General features: G+C 39.3%; 1 protein-coding gene across 4 annotated transcripts in view; it reads left to right on the top strand.

Moving 5' to 3' along the window:
- IARS1 (isoleucyl-tRNA synthetase 1) overlaps window positions 1–12,575 on the top strand; it is an 80,489-nt gene that overhangs the window by 49,445 nt on the left and 18,469 nt on the right. For all 4 annotated transcript variants that reach the window (XM_036854976.1, XM_036854978.1, XM_036854980.1 and 1 more), the window contains exons 21-30: window positions 60–151; window positions 927–1,004; window positions 1,928–2,049; window positions 2,495–2,597; window positions 2,845–2,928; window positions 5,483–5,657; window positions 7,994–8,106; window positions 9,896–9,991; window positions 10,820–10,996; window positions 11,765–11,870. In XM_036854976.1, the coding sequence (XP_036710871.1) occupies window positions 60–151; window positions 927–1,004; window positions 1,928–2,049; window positions 2,495–2,597; window positions 2,845–2,928; window positions 5,483–5,657; window positions 7,994–8,106; window positions 9,896–9,991; window positions 10,820–10,996; window positions 11,765–11,870 (1,146 nt within the window). The remainder of the gene's footprint in view (window positions 1–59; window positions 152–926; window positions 1,005–1,927; window positions 2,050–2,494; window positions 2,598–2,844; window positions 2,929–5,482; window positions 5,658–7,993; window positions 8,107–9,895; window positions 9,992–10,819; window positions 10,997–11,764; window positions 11,871–12,575) is intronic.

The raw sequence follows: 12,575 nt of genomic DNA, 5'->3' as shown, positions 1-12,575 counted from the left end.
TGTCCTAAGCACCCAAGATGCTTATGTGTTCTCACTGCCTGACTGGTTGTTACTTTTAGCTTACAGACTCTATACTGTGGTTCCTCGCCTGGTCAAGTTTGTGGATGTTCTGACAAATTGGTATGTCAGGATGAACCGTAGAAGATTAAAGGTAAGTGCAGGCTGCTGTTGGGAAGAGCAGAAAGTGTAGGAAGTATGAGAGTTGAGGAAAAATGAGAACAGCCAAAAGGAAAAAGAGCATTTTCAAATGCTCTCACTTTTTTAAGCTATCTTTTTCCTTGTAATTGAATATTAACTGTATTGCCATTTGATGGATGGGGGAACCCATAAGTTTAGAAGACATCTTGCATATTTTCAAAACACAATTATGGACATTCACATTAGAGGGAAAGTCTCAGGCCAAACAGGACTGTACTGAGCAGACCTCTTAAAATCTGAAATAAATTCATGCAGGTATTTTGCAGATGTTTTTAGGTAGAGCTGTGATATTGAGAGGGGCACCCCCTCACTTCTACCTCTAGAGGGACAGTTACTTATTGACAAGACTCGTCCTTAGGCCTGTAGGGGATATAGGATGAGTGAAGCATGGATCCTGTCCCAGGACTTAAGCTGTACATAAGCAACAATGGTAGAAAACAAGGAGTGAGGGATGCCCAGACCACTGTCCATCAGTACTGCCTTCAAATGTGTTAATGATAAAATCCCGTAACAAAACAATAATTTTGTTTTTGTTAAAATATATTACACACACATGTACATGTATGTGTGTATATGTACATATATCTAGAAGGACATACACTAAAATGTTTAAAGTAGTTATCTCTGGGTAACTTAATTATGGTTGGGTTTTCCCCTTTTTATTATCTTTCTTTTCTTACAATGAACTATTGGTTTTAACAGTTTAATGTGTGTTTTTTATTCACTAGGGTGAAAACGGGATAGAGGATTGTGTCATGGCCCTGGAGACCTTGTTTAGTGTTTTGCTTTCTCTGTGCAGACTTATGGTAAGATGCTAGCCCTGTGGGCTGCTTGTGGTGCCCGGTTGCTATACTGTCCTCCATCTGTATCTATTCTGTATTTGTTCCACTAAAAATAGAAACAGAAGTGTTAAAATAATCTAAATTTCTAGTTTCTTTTCAGAAATCTCTTTAGCTTATGTATGTCAAATAAGGGCTAAAAAACATTAGCTTTAAAAGCTGGATTCTTTCTTTTCACCCCTGGCAGTACATTTCAGGTCAAGGTCCTTGCATCTAGACTCAAGAGCGACATACCTCATCTTAATGTAGATTCCTGTAATTGTCTGTGAGTAGTGGGGAAGTTTTTGAACTAATAGCTAACCAAACAAAAATATATTGCAAACAGTATTTTACTTGAGACATGTTCCTATCAATTGAAATATTAATTAAGTGACATACAAGTAAAAATTCCAGTTTTAATTTCCTGTATCTTATTTCTGCTATTCCAGTTTAATGTTATAAGGCTTCTATTTATTTCCTAAACATACATGGAATGAAAACCTGCTTTGTACCAGGTCCCCTGCCTGGTGTCTCATGTCTGACCTCATTCCCCTTCATCCTGTGAAGCAGGTGGTGTTTCCCCAGTTTACAGAGGTTTAGGGACATTGATTCCTCTGCATGTTGACTTGACTTGCATGTGGTCAGGGACTCCTGTTTTTATTATAGACATCCTCAAGAATGTTTTAGGCACTTCTGGCTGTAGTCCTGCTGCTGTGTTTCATGAGTGTCTAGCTCGCCAAGTTCAAAATGAGGTCATTTCTCTTTCATAGGGCATGTTTTGTAACCTCATGTTCACTTCTGTGCATATTCCCATATCATTTCTTTAAAATGTTTATGTAGTTGCTTCTCACTCTGAGATCAGTTAATGATGGCTACATATGAATGACCCGATGTCTTCTGTCCTTACACAGGCCCCCTATACCCCTTTTCTTACTGAATTGATGTACCAGAATCTGAAGACGCTGATTGACCCTGTTTCTGTCCAGGACAAGGACACATTCAGTATCCACTACCTCATGCTGCCCCATGTTCGGTAAGAATCAAATATACATAAGCCTCTCCTGGGCCAGGGGAAGTAGAGTTGCCAGAGATGCTCTCAAGTGGGGCCCCCAGCTCCCTGCTCCAGCCCCTCCATGCCCTGCCTCCCCCCTGAGCTGCTCCTCAGGCTACAGAATGGATAGGAGGGATGCTTAGTGTGGAATCTCCTGTAGAGCTGTGGCAGGTAGGGGTGGGTAGGCCTGTTGGGATCGCTTTGGGGAGCTGCTAGGCACTAAGCAGCAGGCTCAAGCTTGCTGCCTGCTTCTCAGCGCGTGCCCCAGAGGCAGGCATGTGCTGTCCTTCCCAAGAACCTCCCTGGGAAGCCTAGCTACACCATCGCATCTCTAGCCTGACCCTCTTCCTCACTTAAGCATGCCTATTCTTTGGAATTTTCTCCTTTTGAATCTAATCTCTTTCAAATCCCTACCTCTACCAACCAGAGAGGAATTGATTGACAAGAAAACCGAGAGTGCAGTATCTAGAATGCAGTCTGTGATTGAACTCGGGCGAGTGATTCGAGACCGCAAAACTATTCCGATAAAGGTTTGAGATTTTATTTCTGTTTTGCATTGCACATACCTAGCTAATTATGGTTTGGAGTATTTTCTTAATATAAAGAGCTGCCAGCAATGGTGTAAATTTCTTTTCTGCAATAAGGGTGTGAATGACTTAGTACTAGTTATGCCTGCTTAGTCTGGAGCTTGAGATTCAGATAAAACATTTAACATTCATTTTTCTGCAGTTTAGAGGACTGGATGCTTATGAACTTTCCCTTCCATTTTCTTTCTAGTATCCTTTGAAAGAAATTGTAGTTATTCATCAGGATCCAGAAGCTCTTAATGAAATTAAGTCGTTGGAGAAGTATATCATTGAGGTAAGACAGTTGATTTGTTTGATTTGGTCCAAACAGACTTCTTTCCTTGGGAAGATTATTTTGGTTAGTACTCTTTAGTCAACTACACTTTGAGTGTATCATTTGTCCTTTTCCTTTTTATATCAGTATGTACATAAATTTAACCATCCATGGAATTTTACACTTTGCTTTTAGACTCATCATGACTTTTTACAATGTAATTGTAATTCTTTAACAGTGATTTCAACGTCCATGAATTTTTCACCTTTGTTGGATCATTTATCCTTTCATCCACTTCTCTTCCCCGAAGTACTTTTTTTTTTTTTTTTTTAAATTTTTATTTATTTATTTATTTTTGGCTGTGCTGGGTCTTCGGTTCGTGCGAGGGCTTTCTCTAGTTGCGGCAAGTGGGGGCCACTTCATCGCGGTGCGGGGACCGCTCTTCATCGCGGTGCGCGGGCCTCTCACTATCGCGGCCCCTCCCATTGCGGGGCACAGGCTCCAGACGCGCAGGCTCAGTAGTTGTGGCTCACGGGCCCAGCCGCTCCGCGGCATGTGGGATCTTCCCAGACCAGGGCTCGAACCCGTGTCCCCTGCATTAGCAGGCAGACTCTCAACCACTGCGCCACCAGGGAAGCCCCCGAAGTACTTTTTGATAACTAACACCAAAAAAATCTTTGTTCCTTCAGATTATACAAGTATCAAGTAAACATACACTGGTTGTAAATAAGCACTAGCATCGAGTACAAAGCAAGTCTCCTCTTACCCTGGCCACTCCCTGGTGTCTCATCACCCACTTGTTCACTAGGTTATCTCCTGCTGGGTTGTTCCTAGCATTTTACATACGTGTACACACATTTGTACATACATATACACACATGCACACATCACTGGTTTTATTTGTGAATAGAGAGGATCATATATGTAGTTTTTAACTTATTTTTTTTTCACTTTATAGTATTTCTTAAACAACATCCCATGTCAAAACATAGAGATCTAATTTATTCTTTTTGTTCACTTCCTGGCTGCATCATAATTTATTTAATTACTCTTATATTGTTGGAAATTTAGGTTTCTGATTACAAACGAAAGGGGTGTGTGTGCGTGTGTACATGTGCAAATATATCACAGTATGGATGTTGGATAGGTTCCTGGAAGTGGAGTTTTGGGGTCAGAATTTTAAACTGTCATGTCAGTTATCCTCCCAAAAAGCTTTTACCCTGTGATGTTTTAAAAAGAAATATATTTCAAATTTCATTTTTATTCCTTTCACAGGTAATATTTAAATCTTTATGATAGAAAATAATTAATTTCTATATTTGGTTTTGAATTGCCTGAGAATTCCGGACAAATATTAGAAACCAAGGAGTTTATAACTGTTTAGAAACTTAGAGTTTAAAACTAAAGAGCTATAAATTCTACAATTAATGCTTAAGATATGGATGATAAAAGAATATATTTAAATAGAATATCTTAATCACTCTGAGAGCAAATAATATAGTAATGTATAATGGCAAAACCAGAAATTTCCCTATAATTTGCTTCAGTTGACAGTTCCATGATATCTCATTTTCATATTTCCTACTGTGCAGTCACCATTTCCTGCTACGTTAGTAATCCTTAACTAACTAGTATGATGGAGACATGAAATGTTCAGATTTTTTCCGAAAATATTTATTTATTTATTTATTTATTTGGCTGCGTCCTGTCTTAGTTTCGGCACGTGGGATCTTCACTGTGGCATGCAGGATCTTTTGTTGCAGTGTGTGGGCTCTTCATTGTGGTGCACAGGCTTCTCTAGTTGTGGCTCACAGGCTTAGTTGCCTCGCAGCATGTGGGATCTTAGTTCCCCAACCAGGGATTGAACCCACGTCCCCTGCATTGGAAGGCAGATTCTTAACCACTGGACCACCAGTGAAGTCCCGAAATGTTTTGATTAACTGATTCTTCTGGTTAATTGATAGTTAGATTTGTGGTGCTTTGAAATTTCTTGAGCAAAGGTTACCCTTAAACATGAAGTCCATATTTCTAATGCTACAGTCCTTGTTAGTTGTGTTAGGCTCAACTTGATTGATCTGGACAGGTTTTTTTCATACCATACAATTATTTATTAGTATTATTTATAGAGCTGTGCAGCCATCACCAAAGTTTTGTAGCATTTTCATCATCCCAAAAAGAAACTCAGTATCCATTAGCATTCACGCACCATTTTCCCCTCAATATCGCACCATCCTCTGGCAAACATAAATCTATTTTCTGTCTCTGGGTGTGCCCACTCTGGACATTTTCTATAAATGGAATCATGCAATATGTGGTCTTGTGTGTCTGGCTTCTGTGACTTAGCACTAAGGGTCATTCATGTTATAACATGTATGCGTGCTCCATTCCTTTATATTGCTAAATAATAGTCCATTATATGGATATACCACATTTTGTTTATTCATTCACAGTTGATCAGCATTTGGGTTATTTCCACTTTTTGGTTGTTGTGAATAATGTTGCTATGAATGTTTGTGCAACTTTTTGTGGACATGTTTTCATTTCTTTTTTATTTCATCTTGTCTACCAAATATAGGAATTGAATGTTCGAAAAGTTACATTATCTACAGATAAAAACAAGTATGGCATTCGCCTAAGGGCAGAACCAGATCACATGGTCCTGGGGAAGCGTCTGAAGGGAGCCTTCAAGATGGTGATGACATCCATCAAGCAACTGAGCAGTGAGGAGCTAGAGCAGTTCCAGGAGAGTGGTGGGTATCTGTTTTATTGGGGGCACCATTTGTGTCCTCAACCTGATGGGTGTCTCATACTTAAGCTCTCATACTTAGGCTCCTCTTTGATTTCTACTGTCACAGCTTTTTCTTAAATAAGAGCTTTTCTTTTCTGTTCATAAAAATATTTATTATGAATAATTCTGATAATTTAGAAAAAAGTAAAAAAAGTAAAGAGAATTAAAATGACCCATAACCGATCACCCATCCATTTAATGTAGATTGAATGCCTACTGTCTGGTATTTGTTATGTTAGGTGCTGGAGTGCTATTAAAATTCTGATTTATATAATTACAGCTTTACAAAATGGAAATCACATTATAATTTTAAATTTCACATTTTTCACTCATATATTTTTACATTTTATGTTATTTTGTTTTTATTTATATTTTTATTTTGCATTTTCACTTTACATTATAAACATTTCTGTGTGTTATTAGTCTTTAAAATGCTGTTTCAGTAAGTGCTGAAAAAATTTTCCTTCCTGTGGATACCGGATAGTGCCTTTAACCAGTCTCTGACTGTTGGTGCTTTAGGTTGTTTCCATTCTTTTAATAGTATAACTAATATTTCAGTGAATATTTTCACATGTAAGTGTTTTGTGGAATTGATTCCTTTTGGCTAGATTTCTAGATAGAAATTACTGAGTCAGAGGGGTAGACCTTAAGTTACCATTGAACTCTATAAATGCTAATGTGGGCCTAGAAAAATCTACCCTAGTGAGAGAACAGAACCCCCTGAGATTCACCAGCCAGTGGTATAGAGTGTTATTGTTATCAGATGTTGCTTGTAGAGAAAAAGATGGTGACTTTTTAGAGGTGCCAGAATGAAGACTGGAAGATATTCAAAAGAAAAAAGTTATGTTTTAATATTAATTCAAAATTTAAATTTAAATTTTAAAATACTTATGTATTTTTAGAGAAAGGGATTTAGCATTGAGGTTTGGGGCTTCTTGCGAAGGAGGACTGGGTCAGAACTTATCATAGTTTCTCTAAAATATCTAGAATACTTATGTTGGTCTCAGTTGAGCAAGACTGGAGTCATTCATTCAGCAAATATTTTTTAAGGTCCTTCTGTTTGGTTGGCACTGGGAACATAGAGTTAAGTAAGGCAGACATTGTCCTTACCCTCATAGTGCTGGCAGACACTAAAGATTTATGGACATAATCATAGTTTTGATAAGTACAGTGAAGGAAATCTTTAGGGAGCTTTTCCAGGTGCCCAGGAGTTCTCAGCTCTGCCATGATTAGAATCATATGTGGTCTAATTATGGCCACTTGACATCCTATAGCAATCCTAGGGCATGAGTTGTTTGATTGTTAGGGTTCCCTCTGAAGTTGAAAATCATAAGCATGGAAGTGTCATGAGGAAAGATTTAAGGATTCAGAAATCAGATGGGTAGTTATGGAAATTGGGGGAAATGTCCCGAAGATTCCCCAAATTTTTAGGTAAAAATTATAAAACATAAGAGGCTAGCAACTAAAAGTTGAGTCAGTACTAATTTAACTTGATTTGTTAAATTAACAAAATTAATCAAAGGATCAGCCTTCAAGTCACAAATCTTAAGTTGTTTCACCAGTTAGTCAAAATATTAAAAATTCCTCAAATAAACCTTATTTGAAACGGAAAGCCTACAGTTTCTAAGCTGTAGTTTCTGAATGGACTGTTCTGCATTGATGGAAAGCAAAGTAGTTTTCAGAATGCAGTGACATAAAGTGAAAATGACAGCCAGTTGCTCAAAGACCAAGAAGAGCATTTGTGAGTTACCATAGTAGGCTTTCCTGAAGATGGGAACTGTCATCCTTAGCTCTTTATACATTCTGCCTACCATGAATAGGCATGATGCTCAGAACTTCACATTGTCTACCTCTTTTCACCCTCACTGCACTCTGATAGGCAGATAATAGAACACCAGGGTCCTACAACCAGTGAGTGGTAGGCCTAAGTCCAGTTTGACTCTACAGACTGTGCTTTCTTCATTATAGCATGCTTTCTCCATCATAAACATGCTTGCTCATGTTTATGATGGAGATTCGTTGCCTTCTGGCACATGTCTTTGGACCTGGGAGCTTATATACAATGGTAGATATTAGTGGTGATTTAAGTGTCCTCAGGATAGCTTGGTGCAGTCTAAAGAAAGTTTGTCTCATCCTTGACCTCAACAATGACATGAGTGCAGAGGACATGATCTCTTGAAGACTGTGTAGCTTGATTATATGAAGGTTTTATTAAAGAGTGGCAAAATATATTGGTAGCAGGGCAGCTTGAGGAGTGGGGTACTGATTGAGTAACAGTGGCAGTTGTTTCCCCAATAGGGACCATTGTTGTGGAAGGCCATGAATTGCATGAAGAAGATATCCGCCTCATGTACACCTTTGATCAGGCAACAGGTGGAACGGCACAGTTTGAAGCACACTCAGATGCTCAGGTATTTTTCTGTTCCCTAGAATATTTCTTTACCAAAAGATAAGAACATAAGAGGAGAAAACATTTACCTATGCCTCTCCTGACAGTATTGGCAGCTTGTCTCAGGGTAAAATAAACAAGTTATTTATTTTAGATTAGCCTTATTAAACTTCTCTATTATAACTTCTTGACATATGCATTTCTTTAATGAATACATAAATAGATATTTTGTGACTTTATGCATGCAGTTGTCCTAAGTGTTGGGTCATACAAAAATGAGTAAGATGTAATCCCACCCTTCAAGGAATGAGTCTGTCATGGAGATAGAAAAGTAAGTCAATTCTTATTACTCTACTTGATAAGTTATCTAGTAGAAATAAGTGCTCCTATTTGAAGTCTGGGGTAGCAGTGGGGGTGGTTAGAGAGCACCCCTTGAAGAGGATGTACAAGCAGTTTTGCATTCTGGGGTCTGTGTTTTTTTGTTGTAATGGATCATAGCGTCTCTCTTCACTCTTGACCAGTCTTCTCCAGGCAGATAGGTTGTAAGGTCTCCATTGTGAGAGTGAGGGACCTGCTGGAGTCCCTCTGTGCTTAATATGCCACATACAGGGGAAGATGGGGAGTACCTCGTATGAGGCAAGCCAGCCTCCTCGAGCCTTTACACAGGGTTTTTTTTTTTTTTTTTTTGGCGTGCCATGTGGCTTACGGGATCTTAATTCCCCGACCAGGGATTAAACCCAGATCCCCAGGAGTGAAAGCACCGAGTCCTAACCACTGGACCACCAGGGAATTCCCATACACAGAGTCTTAAATATGATGTAGACAGAACTCCATGTGGGCAGACAGTGGTAAGGAGCCAAAGGTGAGGAAACTAGGAAAGAAGGAGTTGGGGCCAGGGAAGGAGATTTGTAAACAGTGAGAGGGTGCAGTCCTTTCTGATTACAGCCAAATTAGAGAGTCCTGAAGTCGTCTATACTTAAGGAAGTGTTGTCTGTGATGCTTCTGAGTTTCTTGACATGATTTGTGTATTGTGGGCCATGGTTGCCCTGCCATGACACATTATCCACTTCCAGTTTGCCTCCTGTGCCTTCATGAAGTGGAGCAAGTTTGTTAACTTCTCTGATTGAGTGTCCTCAAAAACGTAAATGGGGATGATGCCTAATTTATACGTATATTCCCCTCTTATAATAGAGGGACACTGTCATTATTACCACATCATCATTGACAGCCTTTATGACCAATGAGATAAAAAAGTAGATAAAGTTGACAAGAAGGTGGCAATTTAAACTAAACCATATAAAAAAGTATGGTGGCCCATTGTAGAAATTGTGTCTTGAATCACACCAACAAACCAAAGAATAGAGTCATGGTTAAAGAAAACAACAGAGATGGCTGGTTTGAGCTCTTCAGTCCACTTGTTTATGGTGGATCCATTGTGAAAAGTTGTGCTGCTGTAAGAGCTTCATGATTGGTGATTTTATTTATTAGAAGAGTTGATATGATTCATTAGATAGACAAAAAGCAGAGTTACATGAGAGACTCTTGAAAGTCGGTCTCAGGACATCTCCTGTGAGCAGCACCCTACAGAAGAAAAATGAAAAGTCTCACCTTTCTCCAGAGATGAAAGAATAGCTGTTTACAAAGGAGGACCCAAACATAAAGAAACTACGTTAATTTTGTCTTTGGCTCAGTTGTGTGACTAAAGAGTGCTGCATTATAGACTTCTGAGAATTTAAACACCATTTTGCTGAGTTTGAAAGAACCGTTTTTCTATATTTGATTGTCATGGTGTGCACCATTCATTCCTACAGGCTTTGGTTCTCTTAGACATCACCCCTGACCAGTCAATGGTGGATGAAGGAGTGGCTCGGGAAGTCATCAATCGTATCCAGAAACTTCGAAAAAAGGTCAGCTTGTCAGATTAAGAACAAGCTACTGTTTGGGAGTTTTGTTTTGGTTTTTTGTTTGGTATTTGTTTTGGTTTTAGGGGAGGAGAGGAGAGGCAGGTAATATAAGCCATAGTAATTCATTAATGATGATTAGTTACTGATCTGTGGTCCATTCAGATTGTACTCTTTAGGAAACGTAGGCCACTTCCTTTCTCTCCTTGTTCACTCCCAAGCTGGATGTGGCTCGTTTGTTTCTCTGATCAGAAGCTTTCAGCTAACATGTGCTCCTTGTCCTCCTTTTTCAGTTCTTTAGGGCCCACAAAACCATCTTCTGGATAGATAGTCCTCGTGACTGGCACATAAGGTCATCAGAGCTGACAGCGAGTGTCTCTGAGGAAGGGCAGAGATGCAGTCAGTGTGGAAGGATGCCTAGCTCAGGGAGAGATTGTTGAATCTGGACAGAGTGAGGTGGTTCTTCCTCATTCAGAAGTTGGGAGCCAGGACAGGTGCACAGAACATATTGCCTGCCCCTACTGGGTGAGAGAGCCAGGGAGCTTCTGTCCCAAGGAGGACTCCCACAAGTCCTCCTCCTCTGGCCAGGTTTCTGAGACCTGTAGTTCAGTGTCTGAGGTGGCCACTCCAGCAGATAATGGGATACTTGTAACCTCTGTCTCAGTTCAGAGCTTTATGAGTTGTTACTTGATCACTCCTTTTTTCAGAGAATTGGTCAGGATACTGTACCCTTCCATAATGATTCAGTGTGGGATTGTCAGCCCTGTTTAACAGCGCCTTACATTTTAATTGACAAATGTGCTTCCCTTTTAAATTTTCTCCATGTGCTTTCAGTGTAATCTGGTTCCAACTGATGAAATAACAGTTTATTATAAAGCAAAATCTGAGGGAAAGTATCTGAATAATGTTATCAAAAGCCACACAGAGTTCATATTTGCCACCATAAAGTCTCCTTTAAAACCATATCCAGTTCCTACATCAGATGAAATCCTTATTCAAGAAAAAATGCAGGTGAGTTCTGAGTTCTGTTGAACATTAAGAGATTTAGGATTAGATTTTATGTTAAGTTTATGTAGTTATATCTCAATGTTCTGTCCCCCGGTAGCAATTAGTATAGTACACAGTCCTGAAGTATTGCTCTGGAGATAGTGAGTAGAGTCCAGAAGAGAAAAAAAGGAAATTAGAGCTGTTCTCTTTGGGAAGGTAACTAGGATATACATAAGAATTGCCAGGTTAGATGACTGTATGGTGCTATTTTATCTAAAACTATAAAAGTCAGTATTGTGGATTCTGGTGCTTACTGTTAAACATAAAGAGCAATTGACTTGAAAAGCAGTTTACTTTTATGGTAGTAGGTTATACATAAAAATACAATTTCATTTCCTGTTCGTACGTTTTAGATGTAACTCTGAAAATCTGACCAAGACATGAAAGGTATTGGTCAGTGATTCAGAAGTATGTCTGATAAAAATTCTTTTCTATATCAGTTAGTCGTTTATTTAGGCATATGTTCCTTGTCTTGTTCTACTTTGTATGGGACAAATGGAATAGAAAAGCAGGACCTGAATGTGACTGTCTTTTCAGTGGCACAAGTTACAAGATGGATTCATTTTCTATTTTGCATGTTTTTTAAGGAACAAGGGAAAAAGAGGGGAAAAATTGTAGCTCTTCACTGTTTTAGTGTTGAGATTGAATATGCTCTCAGAATTGTATAGAGCTCTTATTCGACACTGTGGTCAGATGCTACAGTTACCTGGTCACATATTCTCATGTGCTTAGTTAAAAGGGTCTGACCTGGAAATTACACTCACCAGAGGATCTTCCATGCCTGGCCCTGCTTGTGCATATGTCAATCTTAACATTTGTACAGATGGCAGTGAGCAAGGTAAGAGTGAACTCCATTGTTTGTATTTTATTTTTTAATTAAGCCTATGAATGTTTTTAAGGCTATTACAAGAGAATTGGTAAAATTGGATAACTTTTTCTAATTGTCATCAAAATGAATCCACAAAAGTAAGTGATTGAACTAGCACTTCTAGAAAAATGGAGTAGACATACTTTTCCCTATTCCTCCCACAAAGTACAGCTAAACACCCCAGACATGATATATAAAAACAAGCATAAGAAGACTCTTAATGGTGGAGGGAAGAAGGCAGACCAACTAGGGATCTTGGGAACAAGTAAGAAAACAGTGGAGAGTTCCCTCGTTTTTCTTTTTGCTTCATGTATCCCAGGCTTGGAGCCGAAGAAGCTGGCAACCTGGAAATGCCAGTGGGCATGGATGTAAATACCCCAACAAAATCCTGCTTTCTGCAGGTGGGACCAGGAGAGTGGCAACCTAGCAAGACAAAAAAACTTCCAGACAGTAACTGCTCTACTCCACCCAAGCAAGACAGAAGAAACTAGGCTCTACTACCATTCACACCAGCAAAAGCCAAGTGGGGAACCTAGACCTTTGCCAGGCTGAGGACCCTCAAGCCCTCACTGCCATGGTGGTGTCAAAGAAGACCAAGCAGTGAGCTGGGACTTTCATCCTACCTGGGTGATAACAAGCTCTTTTGCCCAGTAGTGTCATTGAAGACCACGTGGA

The sequence above is a fragment of the Balaenoptera musculus genome, chromosome 6 (assembly GCF_009873245.2).
Source record: "Balaenoptera musculus isolate JJ_BM4_2016_0621 chromosome 6, mBalMus1.pri.v3, whole genome shotgun sequence".
In the NCBI taxonomy this organism is placed as follows: domain Eukaryota; kingdom Metazoa; phylum Chordata; class Mammalia; order Artiodactyla; family Balaenopteridae; genus Balaenoptera; species Balaenoptera musculus.
Note: the sequence above shows the minus strand (reverse complement) of the source record. Positions and strands in the feature narration are given on the sequence as shown.